General features: G+C 40.1%; 1 protein-coding gene across 1 annotated transcript; it reads right to left on the bottom strand.

Moving 5' to 3' along the window:
- Positions 1 to 842: 842 nt before the first annotated feature.
- GNA12 (guanine nucleotide binding protein (G protein) alpha 12) lies at positions 843 to 24,901 on the bottom strand (the record flags this gene model as incomplete). The annotated part of the gene is made up of 3 exons (XM_010085560.1): positions 843 to 1,412; positions 1,974 to 2,024; positions 24,680 to 24,901. Coding segments are annotated over 3 exons (843 nt in total), but the record flags the coding sequence as incomplete, so codon positions are not given.
- Positions 24,902 to 25,333: the final 432 nt, after the last annotated feature.

Raw genomic sequence — 25,333 nt, 5'->3', positions numbered from 1 at the left:
AACCTTCACAACTACTGCCAGCTGCGGGTGTGAGAGCAGTGCTGAATTTCCATGAAGTACACGTCACTCGAGCACCCACTGTGCAGATATGTGGGCAGGTGCTCTAGCACAGGGTGCTCCTCCAAGGAAATCAGTTTCCCCATGATGTAATATCCTTTACACATAGTGCAAAATCAGCCTCCATATCAGCGAGGCCTTAGCTTCCCATCCAACTGACTCCAACACGGGTTCCTTGTACTGTTTTAGACTTTTGCCTCAGGAGACTCATGCAAAACCTTCAGACAAGAGCTGTGGATCCACCTTGATAAGTGGATTCCAGGCCCCTGGCAAAGCTGAACAGGCACACAAGATCTAGTTATATTCCTAAGGGTTAAGAACGGAACTTCCAGTAACGTTCTCCAATACAGCTACTAATCTCATTACGTTTACATTAGTTTGATGATTCAGCACCTCCAAACTACAAAAAAGGCAGTTTGTACAACTAGTGTCTCTGAAAAATGAGCATATTCATTTAAACAACATATCTTCCATGCACGGTTTGTCAGAGATTTCTCTTTTTCTAAGAAGGCAGAAGGTGGTTGTGTTATTCAGCGTTCCAAACTAGGTACGGAACCTACAACAGCCATGTTTCAGTAGTGTTTCTAGTCCAAATGATTCAGTAGCTAACATCAACATTTGACTCCTTCGGCCTATAGCTCCTCTGTTTGGCCTGGCTAGTTTACAGCATTCCTGAGCCAAGTAATTAGCATGGGTCCTACACCACATGCAAGGGCCATAAAGAAAAGATAAAAACTTTGATCTAACCCTCTGGCAAATCTTAACAGAACATGGGCTGCTCTCCTTCACTGCAACATAATATCCTTCAGATTCTCCTGAAGGATCGTGTCCTTCACAGCATGAAACACAAAGCGGATGTTTTCAGTGTCTATGGCAGTGGTGAAGTGATGGAAGAGGGGCTTACTACGGTTTCTCCTCTTTCTGTCAAAACACTGCACCAGATAACGTTGAACATCTTCTAGCCTGTGAGGGTCACCTTTGAAGTCCGAGAAATACTTCTTAATGCTGACAGTCTTTACCTTCTCTACAAGAAGGTCCATCTTGTTGAGGAATAGGATAATAGAAACATTAAAGAAAAGCTTGTTATTGACTATTGTCTCAAAGATGTTCATGGACTCCACAAGTCTATTTGTGCGCCTGTCTTCCATGAGAACCTGATCGTATTCACTGGAGGAGACCATAAACAAAATCGAAGTTATTCCATCAAAGCACTGGAACCACTTTTGACGCTGAGATCTCTGTCCACCTACATCCACCATCTTGAAAGGTATTTTTTTAATGATGAAATCATGCTCTACTATCCCCTTGGTGGCTTTTCTAGCCAGCAAAATATCTTGTTTGCTAGGGAAATAATTCTGTAAAAGAAAGGAGAAAAGTGTCAAAATAAGTCCTTCAAAAATGCTGGCTAATGCCAGAATATTGAAGCGCCACTGTAGAGAAATCAAATCTGTTCCTCAGAAGCTTATCACTACCTCCCTTCTTTCTCCTCCAAGTCTCCTGACAGATGTTTTCATTACTGATTTTGAATCCTACAAGTGCTAGATGGTTTTTTTATTTGGTAATTTTTCATTCTGCTACTTCAAGTAGCACTAACCATCAGATCATCACAGAAAGTGAATGAGATTCAGACATTGCACAGAAGGACTGATAAAGAAAACATGTGCATAAATGAAACTTCCATAAACCATATGTGTTGTCTGTCAAAAAAGATTAAGCAAATACTAAGCTTCAGTTTCATAAGGCTAGAATTTACTACTTCTAGATTAAAGAACTTTGAAGCTAGCTATTTAATGTGTTATTATTAAAAAAAAAAAAAAAAACCAAACCACCAAACCAAAAAGCATTAATCATAGCACACCCAGGCTTCCATTATCCCTTTGAGCTCTTTTGGTTCAGAAAGAGAAGGCGTGTCTTACCAGCTGACCGATCCGATCCAGGTTATCCAGGAAGTATTTCACTGATTCACCCTGTGGAAAAGGAAAGAGATGGGAACTAAGCTTGTTTCTAGGATAGCAAATCCAACTGTGTTTTCACTTCCCAACACATACCAAAGTCTAACATAGCAGCATCACACGTGGGAGCCTGGACAGCATTCTGACATGCTTCAGGAGCTGGAAAAACAGAAGTACTGCATAGCTTAATTCACATGAACCGCTGATCTGGGCAACCTGTGCCACTGCCTCACCACCCTCACAGGAAAACATTTCTTCCTAATATCTCATCTAAATCTCCCCTCTTTCAGCTTAAAACTGGTACCCCTTGCCCTATCTCCCCACCCCCTGATAAACAGTGCCTCCCCATCTCTCCTGCAGGCCCCTTTCAATACTGGCAGGTTGCTATAAGGTCCCCCCAGAGCCTCAGCCTGTCCTCATACAGGAGATGCTCCAGCCCCTGATCACCTTTGTGGCCTCCTCTGGACCCACTCCAGCAGGTCCACGTCTTTCTGATGTTGGGGGCCCCAGAGCTGGATGCAGCACTGCAGGTGGGGTCTCCTGAGAGCAGAGCAGAGGGGGAGAATCCCCTCCCTCGACCTACTGGTCACACTTCTTTTGATGCAGCCCAGGACACAGTTGGCTTTCTGGGCCGCAAGCATACGTTGCCGCCTCCTATTCAGCTTCTCATCAGCCAACACCCCAAGTCCTCCTCAGGGCTGCTCTCAATCCATTCTCCTCCCAGCCTGTATGTGTGCTTGGGGTTGCCCTGACCCATGCGCAGGACCTTGCACTTGGCCTCGTTGAATATAGGCAGGGTTTACAAAGAAAATTTATTCTTGTGTCAAAAAAGAGGTTTCGTGGGGGTTATTTATTTTTTTAGACAAGCTTGCTCACATATCACACTCAAATCAAGTGCCCCTTCATATTAGTGGATACAAGAAGCCCTACACATACTTTTGAGAAGTAATAAAATGGTTTCCACGCAGATACAGACTTTACTTCCAGAGTGCAACTATGTTTGGCAGAAGCCCATTCTCCTTCAAAAACGTCCCCTTCATTTCTTCAGAGGAAGATATCTGTTCAGTAAGAAAGCATCCTTCATTGTTTAGGACACGTGTCTTGCAGTTGTAGCCATGTCATAATAATGATAAAATGGAAAATCCTGCCGCCTTTTAATAATTTTAGGCAGCAAAACACCTTACACATAACCCAGACCAGGGCTGTGTCAGTAATGACCAAACTGACAGTCACTAACGCAGAATGAGAACATTCTCAAAGTGTCATCTCAGACTCCAGCAGCAATATAAATTCCTAAACCATACATTCTCCTCTACACCATAGGCTTGAGACAGCAGAATAAAACTATTTCCCTCCAGTACAACTGTAAACAGATGCCACCACAACAGTTCATTTTGAAGAATCGGGCTGGAGACCGGAGGATTCAGTGTACTGCACAAGGAAATACTTCCAGCAAAAGGCACAGACAAAAAGGAGCTGTAACTTACTATTTCCTAACATTTAAAACTGGAAATATCTTTTCAATAAAGAAGAGAGAACATGCGTATTTGCAAAAAGCTACTATGTATCATAAAAGTTTTACAGTGGATCACTAGCAGAAAAAATAACTTTTAGGGGGGAAGTTGCCAAAGAACAATTGCTCTAAGAGCTTCCTTACAATCATGAATTTTCAGAAGGTGAAAGTAATTTCCTGTATTTTCTGGCACTCTGTTGGATCAGAAGAGATATCACAGACTGCATGAATAAGACAAAAGGTCTTCCTGTACAGCATTAGTCATATTTAGGAGATGAGAGAGCCCAAAAATAAAAGGTCACTGAAGCTATAAAGAAACCCAAAGCTCTATCTATTGTGCTTTGTCCTACACAATGCCTTTAGATGCGCAACAAGACTGAAAATGGGCTGCCTCTGATACAACCTGTTCCTATTTTCTACCCAGTTCCTTTAAGAGTCCTCTCCTTGGCCGTACACCCTCCCACGCTGAGAGCAGGAAACAGCTGGATGCCCGGAAACTGCTGGGACACCCAAGCAAGTTCACCTGATTTACGGCTTGTGCCTCCCCTGTTGCCCGCCCCACGCACTGATCAGTTTAACATTTTGCACATTAGTAAGAAGGTAAGAAAACAATCTCATTCATGAAAAAAAATCCATGTTCATTTCTGCAGTGATTCAGGGAAACTAGACTTCTCTACTTTCTTATACAGCTCTTCGTAACATCACAATTAAGCCAAATAATTCTGGGAAATTTCAAGCAGTAATTGCAAAACGCTTGGACAGCTGGGTAACCAAGGCAGGTTGGTGGAACAGGTGTGAACACCCTATGCATGGTCTGACAGATGTGGAGATGTCTGAATATTCTCTTCTAGCACAGAATTCGAAGACATCCAGTACTTCAGTCAAAATATCTGTTTCCAGTCAAAATAACAAATCCCTGACAAGCTCCAGAGGGTTAAGAAAAGCTCAAAACATTAAAGCACACAAACCTGAAGGGGAAAAAAAACCCTAACCCACAAAGAAACCACTGCAAGCCCCCACCACGCACTCAAAACTCCCTACTTGAAAGGTGATTCCCTAAGTCCTGTGTTATGGTCCATGGAAGCGTGGATTCAATTCCTGCTCTACACCTTAGCCTGAATCCCAGAGGAGTTGGTTGTTTCTGGGAGTGTGGGGGGTGTTTCAGCTCAGTGAGCAGGCAGCACACAACAGCTGAGGACAGCACCAACCGACTTGATGAATAACTTGTAATTTATTTAAATGAGGAAAATATGGAAACTCCAGGTGTCAGGGCTGTTTTGTATTAGTATTTTTAATCAGAACAACTGTATTAACTGAACATTCATTTAGCTTTTCATTTTTTCCTTGTCATCCAGGGAAAATAGGTAGCGTATTAGTTAGATCTAGAGGTTAAGTTTATTTAGCTTTCTATCAAGTGGCACTTGAATGCAATTTTGAATTCTGTCAATAAATTGTTATTTATGCAAAACCATCTCATGCTTCGGGTATACACATACACAAACAAATGCACTTGTGTGTGTATATATACATCTATGTACATAAAAATCCACACACACACACCCCAACAGTTTATGAATTGTTCACAGTAGGTTTTCCATTTAAGGCAAATTAGTATCAAAATCAAAAATATCAGCTGCTTCTCTCATGATACTGGCAATAAAGAAGCTGGTTTGGCTTCTTCAGTGCAGATTCTTAGGGTTTCTCCCAAGCCATCTAGCCATTCAACTGCGTTCAAAAGCTGGCTTAGCACTTCAAACGCTCTCCTTTTCCAGATCTCAGCCACTGATTTCTGGTTCACTAGCATGCAGTCCTATAGGAGTGGCAGCTAATACTTACAATTGATTCATCAGACACTAAAAATATCTTTACACAGATTGACAACTTCAATCTTACTATTTTAAAGACTCTAGTAAAGAAAAAAATAAAGTACTTAGAACATCGCACTCCATTTTGAAATGTGCTCACAGGCAGCAAAATAGAAATGGAAGCCATCAAAGCTATTTATACTAATTATACTCTATTTAAATACCTGAAGATAATCACATCATGGTGTGTTCACTTAAAAAACAAACAAAAAAGGTCCAGGTCAGATGTGTTAAACTTTTACAGGCTGGTGTGTCAAGAAAAACCGTGGCAGCTCAAGAAACTTCCCCAGGTCAACTACTTTCATAGAAGATTGCTGAGCTTCTGTCTTTTCAGATTTAAAAATATTCAAATAATATTTTATTTCCCTGTTAGTATGCCTTTTCCTCTAAAAATAATGATAAATAATACTTTCAAAATCTGAAAGAGGTTATTTCACTTCAACCAGCACAGTGCTTGGATACAAAGCACCATTCTGCCACGGTCACAGCAGAGTGTCAGTGAAGCACATCTATACTGACATTTCTTATTTTTTTATTTTTAACAGAGAGCCTGTCAGTATATTTCACATTTAAAAAGTTATATGAAGAAAGTCTGAGATGACCACCATCTATTTTGCTGTTGATACAAACTAGCTATTTTCTTCCTTCTCCTTGATAATAAATCAGGATGTCAAGACGCTGCATCCCATCCATGCCCTACGGTTTCCAGGACAGTGGTGGGTGAGGGAGGAATGACCTCCGAGTTATGAATTTTACATAATTCAGATACTCCTTTGTAGTACACAAGAGCACAGTATAGACAATAATTCTTCCTTAACTTCTTGCTCACCACACAAGAGTTACCACAAATGCTTAGATGATTCATTCTCCCACTGCTAATCTCTTCTCCCTCTGCAATACATATCCTCTGAGTAACAGTTTTGCCAACTGGGACCAAGTGAAGGAATAAGAGATGCTGTTCCTTTTATGAGTCACTGCACATCTGGGAACTGGGGGAATCAAGAAACACAAACAGAAGGCCTAAAATGAGCCCACAAGTTCCACAATGCAGCATCACTACTGGATTATTATTTTTTTTTAAACTACCCTATCTGCAGTATCAAGTTGAGTGAAGCCAGAAAAAATAGTACATTTTGCTTAAAAAGTGACTAGTGGAGGAGAAAGAGAGAAAAGGTAAAATGTAAACGTATACTCTTCCTTCCTGAAATAGAGCTCTAAAGCTCTTCTTTTATATCCTAGATTATTTTGAACACAGCGTTCTCAAGGGGCAAAAGACACAAAATTAAGAAGGAATATTTATTCCATTTTATTCTATATATTTTGTACTATATGAATGTAATCATAACATTAGCAGCAAATAAGTTACCATGAAAATAATTGAATTTAACATCTCTGTCCCTTCAGGCTAGGTTCATAGCACACATGAAATCTCCCTAAAGAAATACTAAAACTAATCTGGCAACACTTCCTTTGCCATTGGTAGCCTTATTGCAAAAAGCGAGCAGAACACACCTGGGCAGAGTTCCCAGGCAGTATTCATTTCATGAGAATAAATGGACAACAGATTATATGCAGATTGCTGTAAAATACCCATAGATACTCCGTAATAAGAAGAAATGTTCTGCAAGGCTAAAATTTATCAACTTGTCACTTTAACCCTCAGCCTGTTATTCAAAGTGACAGCTGGTTAGATCATAAACGATAATGAAACGTCCTATTATCCAGTTTCCTAAACTACAGGCTCATTTCAAACTTTTCCTTCTGAAAAGCAGTTTCTCTACATTCTGCTCTGAACTAAAAGACTTGAAAGGGGACCTTCTGTTCCAAATTGGCTTTTTTCCTTTCCTTGTCCCAAGGCCTTTTTGACATAATATTAATTTAGCCCTTCCTGATCATTCTGTCTCTAGCTGCTAAATTTAGAGTGCACAATTTAAGGTAGACCTGTCAGTCTCGGCTTGTTTCAGATGATGAATTAAACCACACAGGAAGGAAACGTTATACTTCAAGGAAGCATATAATACAGATCTAAGAAGATTCCCACAAATACAGCAAAAGACACGGATAAATGGATACTATAGCTACCACAGACTGCAGCTGAATCTGCAAGGTGAAAGCAACAGTGACACAAACACCACTGTTCTTCTGTTCAGATCCCACCCTTTACGCCAGTGTTGCAAAACATTCAGCAGCAGGGCTGAGAAACACAGAGGAAATCCAGGAGACCCCAGAGAGAAGTCTGGGAATCTCCTGGCCTTTAATCTCCGAGATCTCAAATTCACGAATGGGATGGACTTAAAGCATTGACACATAATTTCATCCAAAGCTGGCCTTTCTATAGGTACTACTCCATGAAGGCTGTCAAAGACACACACTGACAGAATGCAGTGCTAACGCTAACTTGCAATAGGATAAAATACCCAGGAGACCAGCCTCTGAAAATGTTGGAGACATTGGATCAGTCAGGTTTTTGGGTCCTGAGATTAGAACCCAAAACTTCACCAGCAAAGAGATGTCAGAGGGACAGAGGCGACACTTTTCTTAGCGAGACCTGCTGGACCTAACAAGCAGAGCAGCATCCCGCCACCATGATCCATATATCCTTTGGAAGTGAAGACACAGACACGGCTCCAGGTTCCGCACCCTGGTGTTGTCCAAGGGAAACAGCAGTCCTTTACAAACCCTGAAGACCCAGGGTTAAAATTCTTGTGAGGTGCAACTATAAACAAACAACTCCCCTCCCCTGAACCTTCTGACAGATCACGTCCAACTCCGCACTTCTATTCAGCCTCACTGGTAGCAGGGCATGGAGTTACTACAGCCGAAAGTGTGTTCTCTTCTCTGTGACAGCTGATGAATCAAGTATTATTTTCCAAGGAGATAAGCAAGACTGTGCTTGTTAAGAATTCACTCATAAGGATGCTGAAGTAACCTAAATTGCCCATAAATGCTGATGCCCATTTGCTGCCATAATTCTGTTCTACAGTGATTCTACATCCTGTCTGGGCACTAAAATTTATTGACACAAGACAAACATTCAGCTTTCATTCAATCACCAGTTCCAAGGCAGAGACTAACCACTTCTCCTTATTTAAGACATACAGAATTCTAAGTATCAAACCCCTCCAACGTTATTTAACTTCCTCCTTAACAACAGACTGAGCTACTGGCTCCCATCCAGCACTCCAGTGCTTATCCAAGTTGCTGCTATCTGTGCTCTACAAACATAACAACTACAAAAAAGAATGGTTTGGTTCCAATCTTCTTCTACAAACTACCTCTTATTTCTACTGCCTAGTCATATAGTGCAGGTATTAGATGTTAAAGTTTGAAAATATTTTTAAAATTCATTATTTGTCAGCTCAGTACAGACAATGCAAAAATCTGTTTGCCCAAGTCAGGATGACTTTCTATAAACTCATCCAGCTTTGATACGTGACACACTGGTCAAACTGTATGCTTTACAGCACATGGATTTAAAAAAAAGTGTTAAAAATTTATTTAATTTTTTCCCAAAACATCTAGGCTAATCTGAGCTCCAACATCAGTGATAAGAACTGTAGAACCTTGCGAGCGAGGGAAATTCTAGCCTTACAGCTAAGAAAAACTCTTACCAGGAGCAGTTGTGGCAAAGGGCAACTCCTACATGTGTTAGCTTTTCCCAGCAATTAAATGCAGCAACTCTGTCAGAAAGTGCTGCAAGGAAAAAAAAAGTTACATTTTTCCCTGAAATTCTACATGTTTCTACATCTACAGGATGTAGATGGGTTAAATTACTCTTGATATTATGTTAACAATTCTGTCCATTTGTCTCAAATATGCACACTGGCAACACTGCTTCAAGGAGGAAAGGAATTTTCTTTTGACAGACTAAGGCAGGCTCATCCTGCACTATGAGCTTCAAGAAACGTTAATGCAAATCCCTATCATTTTGGTTTTACTCCTACTTACTGTCTCTTCATCACTGCTATTCCTGCTTCACAGACCTACAATGTCTCGAAGAAATGCAGGTGCAAACAGCAGACAAAACAGAAAACTGGCAGAAAACCCACAAAACACAAAGACACACAGTGCAATACAAAATGATTTAAGTTATTGCTTTTCTTTTTAAGTTCTTAGAGAAATTCTTAACCAGACTTGCACATTAGTTACAGTGATTTAGCATTTCTTAAGCTTCACTGAGTAGCAGCTAGCAAGATTCGAAGAGCAGATACAAGGAGATATATACCCAATTCATGTGGAAGAAACACAGTTATGTTTAAACAACAATAAAAGTTCGATTACTGTATCCAACATGAGCAGCGTGCCCAGCTCACACACACTCATTCTGGCACGAGCGGACGACAGACCTAGTCATAAGCATCCCATCAAAGGATTCCTTCCTGTTTCCCTGCCAACTATCTAAGCGAATACACTGTCTAAAACTGCTGCCAGAACCCTTTCATCTCAAACACCGGAGTTTCTCTGTGAAGTTGAACTAATGCACGCCAGCTCAACTTCTCATTCCAAGCACAGTTGGCTCAAACGCACAAGAGAAGGCAAACGAAAGCAGCAATCTTGCCATAGAGTTAAAAGAAGTCCCAAGCCATAAATGGAAGGACGGACCCAAGATCTGGCCAATCACTAGTAAATTATCCCATTTATTCTCAGTGGGCAGCTGCCATGGGCATTTCCAACTACCACATCAGAATTTAGAAGCAACTGGGTGTTTTTACACATCACCAGGAATGACACACAATTGCTCTATTATGTGACCCTAGTCCCATGCTTTGTTTTCAGCAGCTCAGTATGCAAACCTGAAACTTGTTTTGTTTACAGAAGACATGTGCAGAACTAGAATAGCCATTGACAAAAAAAATAAAAATCTTACCTTATGAATTAATCTAGTCAGCAGTGTTATCTGATCAAGACTAAATCACAAGTTTACCAGTGAGCTTCCCTTTCAAATCTTATCAGATCAAGGGATGGGAAATAAATATCTTGGATCCTTTGGGCTGAAAAAACAGCTAACATCAGCCATGAGAGAATGTTGAGCCTGGACTTTTCCATGGCAGGTGGCCAGCTGGAAAGCTAAGCAACTTGAATGCATTCACAACTGGCATAACCTTGAGTATCTCGCAGAAGGATGCTTCCTACTCCACTTCCACATCAAGGCATTTGTTGCAGAGTGCCTTAAATACTCCATTTTCTGTGGAAACATTACCTCAGACGTGTTTTACTGAAATTTGTCTCTGTCTGTTGTTAAAAGGCGACTGTAAGGATTGGAAAGAGTCATTTAACCCTCACACTTATTTAAAAATTAATTTTAAAAACATTTTCTCATTTTGTCTGTATGCATACAACCAAAACATTTTTTGATGTGATGTAGACTAAAATGATGGTCTGGCAAGATTCAGAAAGCTGCTCAGTATTTGAAAGTCAGGTTTCAGGTGGAAATCAGACCAAGGTAAAATGCAAGTTAAGTCTTAGTTGCATCCAGGTGTGCTATTTAACAGTTTGATTCCTATAAAACCAAGTGTGTAGGCAGTAGATGTACAAAAGAAATACTTCACCTTGCTTATATTACTCTGAAGTTTTACATCACGCCCATTACCTCAGCACCCAGCAGGCTCAACTACAGAGAACACAAGACTGGGAAGTCTTTGAAGGATTCCCCAAGCCAGCTTCTGTGTCTGATTTTAAAAAATCATTTGCCCTAGAAACAAACAACTTTTCCTTTTTCAATAGCAGCTTGCTATTCATTAATTCTAAGAGACTGACCAACTTTGAACTACCAAGTTCACTGGTTTTGCCAGCTGTTACTGAGCTTGCTTTCCCCGTGACTTCTCAAATCAGTGGAATTTCACAACAGATACTAGCTGGCACTCAGCACCGAGAAGCTACTCAACATCTCCTGTTCACCCACTGACACCGAGATTGATACTGCCTTCTACAAAGACTGACCTTTACATGCACCTGTAAATCTTCAAGATCTCTAGGGATCAAGTTGTCTCATATGCCAAGAACATCCATTTCCTTAGTTCACAGCTGTACTTTGGGTCTGTGAGAGAGGGTTTCATCCAAGAAGTGACTGCCCTCCCGATAACCTCGTCTGTCCTGCTCCAGTGCCAGTGACAACACCGTATGTTGAGTCCAGCAGATGAGTGATAGTGAACCTCAAACAAGGCTTGGTGATCTGAAATAAACTTCAGTTTCTATTCACAAGCAAGTCAAGTTTTCTCTGTTATCTGATTTATACTCATTATCTCAAAACACTTTTTATTTCTTCACATCCAGTCACGACATATCAGTTATTCCAAATATTCTTTCCCCTACTGAAGGTTGTTTTGGCAGGAGAAGGGAAAGTTCTTCCAAATGTGCACTTGAACCTCAGCACTACTGATACTTTAGTATGAAGATTTCAAGTAACCTAAAATTCTTTCTATTTAATTTCAATTTTTTTTCTCTTTCAAAACATTTCGGTTTCCTTGTAAATTCTTTCTATTTAATTTCAATTTTTTTCTCTTTCAAAACATTTTGGTTTCCTTGACATGCATTTTTAATTTCAATCCACCCTACCACACAACTCATATCATTACCTTTACCTATGAAACCAAAATTGGGATGGATCTACCTGAGCTGAAAATTAAAGCTGCTCAGGTACTGATTCACTAAAGGATCAAACATCCCTGAGTGAAGACTCACAAGGTGAGATGGGGTTGGTAATTGCATGAACAGCAGCTGTATTAATGTTCAAGTCCATCCTGTTTTCATATGCATCTACAGCCAAGTCCTGTGACACAGTCCTCAGTCATACTACCTAAAGGGGGTTACAGGAGAGATGGGGAGGCACTGTTGCTCAGGGAGCGTAGGGATAGGATGAGGGGTAACAGTTTTAAGCTGAAGAGGGCAGATTTAGATCAGATATTAGGAAGAAATGTTTTCCTGTGCGGGTGGTGAAGCAGTGGCCCAGGTTGCCCAGAGAAGCTGTGGATGCCCCACCCCTGGAGGGGTTCAAGGCCAGGCTGGATGAGGCTTTGGGCAACCTGGGCTAGTGGGAGGTGTCCCTGCCCATGGGAGGGGGGTGGAACTTGATGATCTCTAAGGTCCCTTCCAACACAAACCATCCTGTGATTAAAAAGCTACTATCTTGAAGCTCAGGCTTATTAGAAATGACTTACCATGAAAGAAAAAAGCCCACAAGCAATGTTGAAGTCTTGTATCAAATGTAAAGCTTTATTTTTATTTACCCTCACATGTATCTGCTTTATATAAAATTAAGCACTATAAGCATTACCTAAAAAATCTAAAGATGAAATAAAGATGAAATAAGTGACTTAGCTTCAATCCTTAAGGCCTCATCTACATGTGTAAATTAATCAAGCCACAGTGGAAACTGAAGTGGGTTTATTAAACTTCTACAAGCTGTTGGGCAGACTAGCCTATTAAAAAAACAAACCTAATTAAAGCCCCAGTCACATCCTACTGAACTGCAGAGGGGGAAACAGTCCAGCCACACAGAGAGCCATCTGAACTCGCAAGCTAGAATACATGTGTTGGATTGGGAGAAAGAAGACAGAAAAAGAAGATACAGCAGGTGGTTCTTTTGCATCCTGCCCACGTCTAATATCAGTACTGAATTCTGACCAGGCTGAAACTAGATGGATCAAAGCCTTAAATATGCATAATTCAGAGATGGAATTAAATTCCAGCAACAAACCACCATCTTTTTCAGTTTGATATTTTACTGAGTTTTCCAAAGTGGAATTAAGTGAATATCAGGGAAAGCAAGTCAAATTAAGAGGCTTTGGGGGCAGGGTGGAGAACAGACCTTCTAAGGACAAACACCAACAGTTTGTTCAGGAGTAAAGCCAAAGGAAGCACAAGTCTGCCACAGTCTGAACTGCAGGAATTTGTGTTGTATACAGAGGAGATATTTGAAAGGTGTCAATAAATTACTTCTCAGAGCAACATGTTTTCCACTCTCTCAAACAGAAAATCTTGCATGATGTTTCCAAGAAGTTTTCCTCCCCTTCCCAAATACTAAGTCAAGTAATAGAGGAAAATAGGTTTACTCCACAGAGCTGCTGTAAGTATAGCTGCAAACCAACGAGAAGGTGGAGACCATGCTGCCTTCTGCCTTTGTAACAGAAAGCCTTCCCAGGTAGGGCAGGTTCAGAAAAAGGAGCAGCAGAGTATTGAGCTAACCTTTGTCTTCTCCTTTGAGGAGAGAACTTAACAGCTCTGCTCCTTCCATTAGTGTTCAATTATCAGCTGGTCCGCTTGTGGCAGTATGGAACCTCAAGAGATTTTCTGGAACAGTATCATGTTCAGATGCATCCTTAAGCCATCTAACCTACAAAACACCTCAATGTTGCACAGCTATCATTTCGCATAATCTCAAAAGTCAAATACTGTGTTTCTTCTCTCCCTGTGCTCAGCACGTCCTCCTTTACACTCAATACCTGTGAAACAGAGCCTTGACTTTAAACAGAATGCAAACCCTTCAGATACTCTGCTAACTTGGAGCACAAACATTTTAAAAACTAAACAGCATCCTTGAGGTACAGGCATCTTATTTTAGCTTCAGGCAAGATTAATGGAGGAAAGGAACCACTGCTTGGATGAAGGATCAGTGAGATAAAGACATTGCCATCATTCCCTGGCAAGCACCAGGTTAAAGTGACTTACCAACACCACAGAATGTGCTGTGCTTACAACCATAGGGTCGCACCCAGCCTCAGATGAACGTCCCAATTTACAGCAGAGCTTCCAAAAACCGGTTGTGCCAGCACAAGCAAGAGCACAGGGCAAAGCAGAACTCCCTAAACCACCATGTCCTATTGCTCACTGTGATTACTCTATCATGGAACTACAGCCCAAGTCAAGCTCTATCCTTGCACGACACATCAAGTTCAACAATCAATGTCTTCAGGCAGAGCAGGCTTGTTAGGGAGACAGGAGGAGAGGGGGAAGATAACAGAAGAAATGCAAGTTAAAGAAAACGACTTTTCAAGAAGTCATTGCAAAAGAATCAAGATTTGTATAGCTAGCAAGAAAACAACACAGCCGAATGAGCAAGTCACTGCTACCTAGCTATCCTACCTGCATCCTCCTTCTCAGCTTTCTGCTAGGTCCTGTCTTTTAAAGGCCATCAGCTCATTAAACATAATTCACTGAACAACTTAAATATCTGTTCTCTTAGGTACAAAAATCCAGAAGATACTCCCGTAAGACTTCCTCATAAAAACAGACCTAGTTGTTAATGTTTTGCCTATTTGTTCATCTGTGCTTGTTACTTGTTCCTGATCCTACATAGCTTACTATAAACTAGGATATTCAGGAAAGCTTGAAAGCATTAATTACCCATTATCCCACTAAATTCAGGGGTCCTTTTGAAAAAATCCAAGCCTTTACCTCTTACTGTTTTTCCCTGAGGGAACATTTTAGAGAATTTTGAAAGACACTGGGATCACCCTTGCTTGCTGTCCCGATTCTAGCTGGAGAGGACAAGGTCCAGTACCATTATGAAAGAAAGCTGAATTACTCCAGAGAACATACAAATGAGGTGTAAAAAGCTGACTTGTAAAACTGGAACTTTCTGAAGTGCATCATCAGCACTGCTCTCTGAGCTCAGTGAGCCATGTCAGGGAGATAGGCTTAACAAAACCATTCACCTCTTCTTTTGCAGTGCCCTTTTTTCTTTGTTTTTTTTCTTTTTTTTTTTTTTTTCCTAATTTCCTGAAAGCAGCCATAGGGTCAGAAAACACAGCAAGTAACAGGAGCATTCTCTTCTCTTTTACACAGCTAAGCCACTCTTTGATGGATCTTCAAGTAGTGCACATAGCTTTAATACAACAAAAACTCTGAAAGCCCCTATCATGGGAACACAAATATAACGGTCCCCACTTCAGCTTTGAGACTGAAGGGCTGAAACCAGTCTGACAAGCGGAGCCCTTCCACTAGAAACAATATTCTTTGATTGCTTTTAGACTTCAGTGTAAACAGATAAATATTAACATAGATGTCTTTGCATAACGCAGGTATTTTGTTGCAACCAGAATAAAAGTTGTCCTTGTATTACTACAGTTTTAACCTATGCGTGTGCTCATTACTTAATATATGAGCTCTCTCCTGCTTCTTTTTTTGGAACTCTTTATTAGACTCCTTTCTTTGGTCACAGAAAGAGCACACCTTTAAATGTCCTTAAATTGCTCAGATTTCTGGAACACATTCTCATTACTGGGAATCTCTACTGAGATACTAGTTGCCAATTTTGAAGTCTCTTGAATTACTGAGGTCCATTAGAAACTTTCTGCACATGGAAATTAAAGAGCATCATCAGAAGCTAAAGGCTGCTCACTGGATTAGACTTCTCTGCCCAGAACTTTCCTGCGCACTAGAATGGGATAAAGCAGTTACTCCAGTGGTTTTTAGCTGCAGTTGAGTACTGGCTCAGACAGCCTGAACTGAAAGTTTCCTTCCTTGTTTCTCACAGCATGTGCCAGCAATTCTTGATGGGAATGCAAAGATTAATTACAGCTGTACTTGCTCTGAACAAATCCTTATATTCAATACAGCCCTGCAAGATTTAGAGTTCCACTAATTAGGGCTTAGAACAACAATCCTGCAAAGACAGACATACTCAGTATTTTTTCTAATTATTTTATGCATAATAAAATTAAAGCTTCTTTCCAGAAGCAGAGCAGCATTTATTCTCAACAGTTGGAAGCCAAAAGGACTCTTCCAGTTTAAGAACATTAGATTTTGTGTTCCAGTGCTATTGCTGAAGGTAAGGTATCAAATTATAACTGCTACCACATGCATCCACAGGATGTGTACAGTATTTATTCTGTAAATCTTTTAGGACACCCGGACAGTTCTCCAATGGGCACTAAGAGGTAAAGACAAAAGCAAAAAAGTTTGATCTTAATAAAATACACATGAGCAAAAAGAAATCTTTTACCTAGAAAAATGGCAATCATTAGGCAAGACGCAAATTCTTGTGATGAATTTTCAACATGGGAGCTCTATCTGTGAAGTTGTTTCTCTCATTCACCTTAACCACACCAAAAATACAGTCAAGATTTATTTGCGTCCAAGGGCCAAGAGCAAAAACTCCTACAGACAGCCTTACACAGTACCATAAAAATACAAGGCTTTTTAATCTACCTCCAAGAACCTAAAAGTTAAAAACTAGGACCACACAAAGTCTGAATTTTAGCCTTTTGGTATCCACAGACAGCAGGGCATTAATGAAGTGCATTAACGCACGGTATGTTTCACAGACTTTAGAAGTTATTCTGCCCTAAGTTTTTGATCCTTAAATGAAAAAGAAAAAAAAAAAAAAAACCAAAACAACCAAACAACAAAACCCAAACAAAAAACTGTAGAGTGCCAGGAATTCACGATACAGAGTACCCGAACAGCCAGTAGCACAGCTCTTTTAATTCAGTGTCCGTCTCAGTTCCCATATGGTAGGCATATCAACTTCTTGTTATCCACTTATTTATTATGTATGATCTGCTCGTTACTTTCCAATTTATCCTCCCAATTCCACACAGGCTACATTTCATCCAGCTGTTGCAATTTGTCATAACCCAAGGCCAGGAGCAATTCATGGCAGGAATCCTTTTATTTTTCCACAGAGCATTTAGTACAGAGGGCTTTAATCCTGGGTTGAGACTTCAGGTAGGTACTGTAACAGATTGCTATTCTCTAACACTTTTCCATTTGCACTGTTTTGGAAACGTCGTAATTCATGACCTTTCTGGTTCTTGTTATTTCTCTCCAATAGCAGAAAGTATTTAAGAACAGCTAATAACTGTTTTACCCATCACGCAGCTTTCTATGGATGGTTCTGCTTGAGAGAATGGCTTCTCTCGTTGAGAGAAGACACTGCCCAAGTGGATTTTGCTAGAATTCAAAATGATTTGCAGTATAAAATTATTTATAACCTTTGATTCTCTACATTGTTTTGAATCCAGCCTTCTTTAAACACAAGTTCTTCTCTCCTCTTGCTCAGTGGCACTTCAAGCAAAACGGAGATTATCAAGTGAGGCATTCTTTAGCGTAGGTGACAGACAATGTGTTATGAAGGCATCCTCTACCCTGCCTCCTGCTCCAGCTTAGTCCTTAATTTGAATCTCAGTGACTGTGAAGACACCCTAGTGCTGGTACAGCCAAACACCAGCCTGCTCAAGGAGTTCTGGTGGCAGCAGGCCCATTAACATATCTCATGTAAGCATTTATTTTTAGAATACTGCAAATATAACAGGAGACCGAGCATTTAACCTCTGTAGATGCAAACTGACAAACCATATAGTATTAGCCAATATCCACAGAATTCTGTGCAAAGGTTTCCAGCTGCATTTTGCTGTACATTACCTCTCAATTTTTAATAAAACCCAAACTATAACTCACTAACTCTCACCTCCTTTAACAAAATGCCACTTCTGTTTGAGAGTTCTTACTTGAGACTTTCATCTGAAAAAAATTTTCCTATTTGGTCTTAGAGACAGGATTAGAAGCCAGGGACTCCAACTGCTAATCCTTCCTACTAGAGACCAGCCACAAGGCTTTGCAGTATGATGCTTAAACAAGCAATTAGCTTCTTTTGCTGTACAAAGATGAGTCAAACTCCATAACTTGACCCTAAAAACTTTTGAGGTCTTGGGATTAGAGGACAAAGCTAGAACTAAGAGTTTAAATCTGGACCTCTGGCACTTAATTGCCATGATACTGGCATAAAACCTTGCTTAGATATTTAACTAAAGAGAAATATCTCCATAACTTGCCCTGCTACATGAGTCCAGAGCACGATACTATTCAAACTGCATAGTTAGTCTGCAAGTTAATAATCTTTTAAGTTAATGTGACATCTTCTGTCAGATTAAGCCACTCTTTCATAATTCTAACAGAACAAAGTCAGATTACAACAGACTATTACTGTTATTTTTATAACAAATAACTTTTGCTAGTAGCAAATTTAAGGGAAGGCTTAGGTTATATAGCACTATCATTCCTTAAGTGTAGCAGCTAAACTCAAACAGGCATATTTACCATCCACAGCTTCACAATTACCTTAAAAAAAAATCATATAACATTGTTAGATACAGATGTACTTGACTTTCAGTACTAACACTGTGTAATTACAAAATATCATAGCTCGGCAACATTAAGCAGGAGTTTCTGGTTTGTAGCACTGTCAATCGATGGTTTTTAAAAAAAAATTTTCTGGGTCAGAGTGGTTATGTCTCATCCAGATCTAGCAGAGAAAAAATCCACATTATTTCCCCAGCAATAATTTAGTTTCACAGGAGTTCTGCAAACTAGGAATACCCAAGCAAAGCTCAAAAGTAATTTGGTAAAGAGTCCCAATTACATGCATTAAAGGGTAACAAGATTTCCCATGCTGGCACTTTGAACAGTGTGGCTATTTCCTTTGTACATCTCACCAGCATTGGTCAAGCCCCAATGGATTTCACTGCTGAAATATGCAAGTTTCACAGCTCTGAAAAAAAAAAAAAAAAGAATAACCCTTACAGAATAAGCAACATTCATACTCTTGTGTAAGCTCATATTCAAACAGTAGTTTGCAAAAAGAAGAGCTTGTTTTTGTGTTATGGCCAATTGTACGAGCTGGAGTTGGTTTGCCAGTCGGTATTTCCTCAGGAGGAAGTGCATTAGCAAGTGCATTTTGTTGATACCCAGGCACAAGTACTCCTGCATTTCAGTGCTGTGGCATACCTGCTGAAAGAAGAGTTACGTGTTTAGAAACATGCTTTTCAGGTTAACTCTACTCTGCCCTTGCACAGTAAAGACAAATAATCAGTTGGAGACTTTTTACTTAGGGATTCAAGAAATCTCTATTGAAATACACTGAATAATTCTGACAAAATAGAGCCCACTCCTGTAGATTTCATTTAACGTGCCACTTCACAAGTCACCAGATTCTCATGTCATGTCAGTACTGTGCTGTCCTACCTCCCAATTTGCCTGGCTTGCAGAGACAGTCAAATACTGCCACACAACCTCCGTATGCCACAGCAGCTGGTACACAGTCCAACTCCTGATCATCTTACACTACTGCCATACCTAGCACTTCCATACCAAAATAAAGACCTTTAAGCAACGGTTTGTCTACTCCGAATCAAGAATTAGTGCAAATTACCTGTGCCTCACCTCCATATAGCCCAAAACACACAGCTGGCTGCCTACAAGGCTTCGAAGCCATCAGCTCCCTGTGTAAGGAGAATGCAGCAACAAAACTGTATGAGTGCAAGGAGCAGGCTGTTCGCTCTGCAACGTTTCCAGCACACTATCTGTTCTGGCAGGCATAGTTTAACCACTTCGATTTATTTCAAGTGTCTGCTTAGAGAAAGAATCCACACAGTTAATTCATAGGGGAGTGACTCGTGTCCTGTTACAAATACCCCCAAAGCCCCCACACCTCAAAACACCCACAGAATGGTGAATCAATATAAAAGAAAGGGTCTTTAAAACATTTTCCAGAGTCTTCCCACATCCAACGCTTCAGAGGCTCTTAGTATTTGAAGTATTACTGGAAGTGTTCCATACAATTCCCTGTGCAGAGATCTAAAAATAGCTATGGACACAGTAGTACGTTTTTGTCTCTATTTGCAAGCCTCTAACTTCCCTCTCAGGAACAATTACTTTCAATTAATGCTGACATTTAATTTTTTTTAAAAAGGAGCGGTTAAAACATTAGAAATTCTTTCAATAGTGCAGTTAACATCAATAATAATAATGGTACGCATCAATAATAACAATTAAATTTAAACTGATACTCTAGTAATGGATCATAAAGATATTCTGTATATTAAGGATAACTGCATTAACCAGATGCCTCTTGCAGCCTCCTTGGACAGTCACGCTTTTCTGTATCAAGAAGAGCAGGCGTCTGTAAACACAAGCCACAAGCTAGTCTGGCTGCATGGGAATAACTCAGTACAGTTGCCTTAACTGCAGATAGGAGTTCTGAATAAATGGCCCCTGAAGAGATGAGAATATGACTTGGGCCACAGGAGAAGTTCAGCAGCTCTTGAAATACATAGTTACAGGCTAGAAAGACTTGGTATCATGAAGGGAAGCAGTAAGAATCATTCAAATAAAGATACTGCTTTGACTAAGAGTAGTTGGGACGGAGACTTGAAAACAAAGAATATTGTGCATGTTGAAAAAACCTGATAAGACAACATCAATTTTGCTTTAAGAGTTTATGACACTAGATGGTGGCCTTTGCAGATCTGCTCGGTGTTAGCTTCATCTCTGAAACAGTGCTAGTGTACAATATATATCTGTTCTGACCATGACAAAAGCATCATTTTCTTGCCTGACAAACCCTGTTTGTCCCATCTTTATCCACAATGACATGATACATGCCAAGTTGCAACAAGTCAAAAACTAACCTCGCTTCAGGTTTTGTTTGTTCTGGACACATTAAAGCAAAAGTAAGTGGCTTCTTCCATTCTCCCACTAGAGACCCAGGAGGAAGAAAAACTCAAACCAGAAACCACCCGACCAAAGCAATTCCTACCTTGGCCTCAGTCTCCATGGTTTACGACATAAAAGGAAACTTTATTTACTAGTCCAAAAAACCTTGCAGATACATGCACCTGAGCTCCCAAATATACCCAAATACTTGTTATTAAGCTCAAACTGAAGAAGCTTCCACCCTTGCAGCCAAATTGTAATTGAAATCCCAAGGTCCTGTCTCTGAGAAGCCATTCAAAATAGAATTTGTCTCCACCTGCTGTCAATGAAGAATCAACATCCAGTTGCCCAAGCTACCGTGGAAAACCCAAAAGAAAACATGTTACAGGACGTTTTGAAACACATGATAAATCATCTATTCCTTTCTAACATACAGACAGAAAATGGGGTAGGATAATGAGGGCAAGGGAGAAGAGAGAAGAATCACATACTGATTACAAAGGAATTCCTATTCTAGTAGTTAAAAAACCAGGACAGAGACAATGTAACCAAACATACAATGCAGCTTCTGTCCCCAAACTACTTGGCTTGCATACAAGGAACAGAGGAACTTGGGTCGGTGGGGACAGGCTGAGGCGGGGGAAGAGCGAGGCTGATGCTTGTGAAAAGAAAGTGAAATTGGTTAGTCTGCTTTAAGAAAGATGGTGAAGGAAAAAAAAAAAGCATAAAATCACCCTGCTATTGTAGACTCAACCCACTCACTGCTGAAAGGCTCAAAGACCCAGACAGGGGTTTACAGCCAGTGCTCCTAGGCACTGAATATGAAGCAGAAAACACTCAAACACCCAGAGGCAGCTTCTGTGGTCCCAGAGAAGCAGCTTTCAGATTGCACAGGGTTATGGTCAGAGCCATTTTCTTTGAACAAGTTTGCTGCTGCTGAGTCAGTCATTAAGCTCAGCATTACAGACCATAGCAAGAGACCTGTGTGCTGCAATTTTCAGCTCTAGTCAAGCAACCAATATGTTTCACTCTATTTTTAAACAAAGTCACACAACTTCCTGGAGAAATAAAGAGTTCAAAAGCAGACCAATATAATCCTACGGCTTAGAAGCCAAAATAATGACACCCCCAATAAAAAAAGAGCTGGTGTTCAGCTGACTGTAAGACCAGGGCAAAGAAGATGCAAGTGCTGAGCAACATCATTATTTCAAATGTTGTCCACAAACATCCAGAAAGATCACAGTAATGCAAAGCTTCAAATTTTGGTGATGATTTTAAAGCTAGAAATAAAAAATTCGGTTCAAACCGAGCATACTCCATTTAATAGCTGATTTACACTAAATAAGAAAGGGAGTGCTGATGTAGAGGTTTTCTTTAGCCTTAGCTAAGATCAGTTCAGAAAAGATTTACTTTCTCAGAGTCCACTATATCTGGCTCCTATTTACTTACACGAGTCTATATCCACCAAGGATTTAAACTAAATGAATGTATGGGTTTATACACATCATATGCAAGTATAAACAAGGCACCTCCTTAAGCCACCTGCCTTCTTTCAAGTTATGCAGTTTTAAAATTTTTTTTTTTAATAAATTGTACTGCTGTCAATCCCCACGTACTCAGGGAATCAGATTTTTTTAAAAGCAGGGAGGGAAACTTGTTCAAGTTATTAAGGTCTTAATTTGTTTAGTGACAGACCCAGAAATCGCATTTGTATCCTTGAGAACAATCTATTACATTTAAAAAACTTCTATCCAGGAAGTGCTTTTTATTTATAATTCATGTACTTTAAAATCTCATGGTGATGCACCCTGCACAGTAAAATAATAGCACGGAGGATTTTCAAGCTGTTAGTGCCAGAGACGCACGCAGCAGGACTGAGTTATGTGTTCTACAGATCCCGTGTATCGTCGCACTATTGACAAGTTACCAGTTCTGGTGCCTGCAGCAGTTTCAGTTGTTCCCAGTAACATGAAACAGGCTATATGAACACCATCCAAAAAGATGCATGATAGAACTACACCATGATGTTGAAGATGATATTAAATGATCACTTGCATGCCTGTATGCTTGGTTTTTCAGGGGCTTTTTTATTTTTGGTATTTCCTGTTTAAGCCTCAAAGCCAGAGAATGCAGAGGTAGGGCTACTAGTCTTGGAATGCTATTTATTCAACAGACTTGACTTCTTTTTTCCAGTTTGATGCAATTTTATTGCTACCCAGTAAAAGAATGAACCTCCCACATGACCCCAATCTGAATCTCCCCTTCAAAACAAAACCCATGCTTGATCATAGCATTTCACAGGGGGAAAAAAAAAAAAAATCTTAACAGGCTGCTGATGCAATTATTGCTTATTATACTGGATTCTCTTAGTAGTTGTCTCATGTTAAATTTAAGTTCCCTGTGGCATGAAGCATCTTTTTATTCCATGTTTGAACAGTGCTCAGAACAGCAGTCTTAGTCTGTGTGTACAGATGCTACAAATTATGGAACAATTAATCCATCTTCTCTCCCCCTGCACATCTTCCCACCATCCCCAATACAGTAACATGGAAATTGTTACATTTTTAGCATTAGGAAATTAGGTTTATACAATCATTCTGTGACAATTTTACCTAGTAATTTTAGTTATTCTTTAGCCATTTAGCAGTCTCAAGATACTTCAGAGATAGATTCAAAAATATGCAACAAGAAGACTCAAAAAAGCATCTTATTAGTGGAGACAGCTGAGTACCTAAGGGCTGCAACATGAGTTTAACCACAGTGCTAGACGCTAGAGAATCCACACAGAGAAGCAGCACGAGGAAACAAACTATGAGAACTTCACTGCTGAATTTCTCTAGTTTTTCTATAGCTATATTGAGTTCCTTTGTAAGAGTCTAAGCGAGACTATACAAAGCCCTGTTTTTATCCTCTAACTCCTCTAATTAAACACTGATAGCATATCCAGGCATGAAGAACTTCACCTTTAACTGCCTTTTTTTTTTTTTAAAGAAAAGCTGAACTACATTTGGGGTCAGAACACCCAAAACAAAGAATTCTACCTGTAGATTAAAGCATAATTAATGTTAAAAATCATAAAGATACATTTATTAGAACAATTCAGATATCATCCCCTATCATGTTCCAAGAACTAGTAACAGCAGTACTAAGGTGCATGGATCAGCACCTTGTTTCACTGAACAGAGAAGAAAGAGAGAAAAAAGCATCTCCATCTTGTACATAGGAAGAAAAGGGAGTGGATTATGAACAGCTGTCAGAAACATATTCCACACCAGAAGTGCAGCTATTTTGGCACAAGAGCATGAAAATCTAATAACAAGAAAGCAAGGAAGATAGCAGATTTTTAAGCTCACTGTCATCTTTCAGTTGCTTATCCAAGTTTCATTTGGAGACGTCAGGATGAAAAGAAACAGTCAAATAGCAGCAGCCGGAATGGGTGTTGCATTCACTTCAAAAGAGCTGCATGCAGGAATAGTTTGCCAGTATCAATATAGTGCAAGCTGGCAGGACTGGAAAGTTACAAATTAAGTGTGCCTTCATCAGTGACCTACTATGAACAGACGTACCGAGCTGCTAAAATATTTTTAGTTCAACTAATTCCTGCCTTTTTTGGTTCCTCTTGCTCTTCCAGTTTATCCAGTCATGTGCAGTTTTCCACTCCCTCTTACTGCCATGTAGTTTTTCAAGTTTGGCTCCAATTACCACTTGTTTCTGCTGCTGCAGTGCTCAGATTTACAGCATTACTACAAATGGCTCGTATGATGGCTAAATCTTGCGCACAGCAAGCAATCTTTCAACTGAAGAGACACTTATACAGCAGGGAACTTTCTTCCTCCCACCATGAAGATGGACGTACTCACCAGCTGATACTCGCTCCGACGGCTGAAGGCTTCCTTGATTCCCGAATCCCTCCACAGCGCGCCCAGTGCGGGTACATACAGCTGGAAGGTGGCAGGCTCGATGGGCATTCCAGCTTTGTTTTCGAAAGCCATCAAAAACATTCCGTGCTTCTCATTCTCGGTGTACTGCCAAGGGATCCCCAGTTTGTCCCGTGCATCAACCAGAACCCTGCAGCCCTGAAGAATGATTCAGATAAGAAAGTCAGAGTGATAAAAAGATTAAAGTGTAAAAAAACAAGGACTCAGAGGTACTTGAAGCTTTTTCACTATTCTGGTGAGACTGAACTCAGGAAAGAATCACAAACATTGTTTATTGCAACATCTCCAACAGAAATAAGACAGAAAGAGCTTACTTGTGTAAGCAGCTTAGCCACAATATATTTCTCCAGGTGGAAAATAAAATACTAGCAGCAACAGGTAGTTGCAACAAAGAATACTACCAACAGACAGCAAAAATAAACACAAAATGCACAAGAAAAGCATCTGGGAACTAACGTATGATCCTCACAGCTGTTGTTTTAAAAGTGACACCATGCCTGAAGCCTTATTCTTCCATCTTCTTCTTTGCATTTGGGTTTTAGATACCAAAAAGGACCTAATAGCTTTCTCAAGCAT

Source organism: Pterocles gutturalis, unplaced genomic scaffold (assembly GCF_000699245.1).
Source record: "Pterocles gutturalis isolate BGI_N339 unplaced genomic scaffold, ASM69924v1 scaffold11415, whole genome shotgun sequence".
NCBI classification, from domain to species: Eukaryota; Metazoa; Chordata; class Aves; order Pterocliformes; family Pteroclidae; genus Pterocles; species Pterocles gutturalis.
Note: the sequence above shows the minus strand (reverse complement) of the source record. Positions and strands in the feature narration are given on the sequence as shown.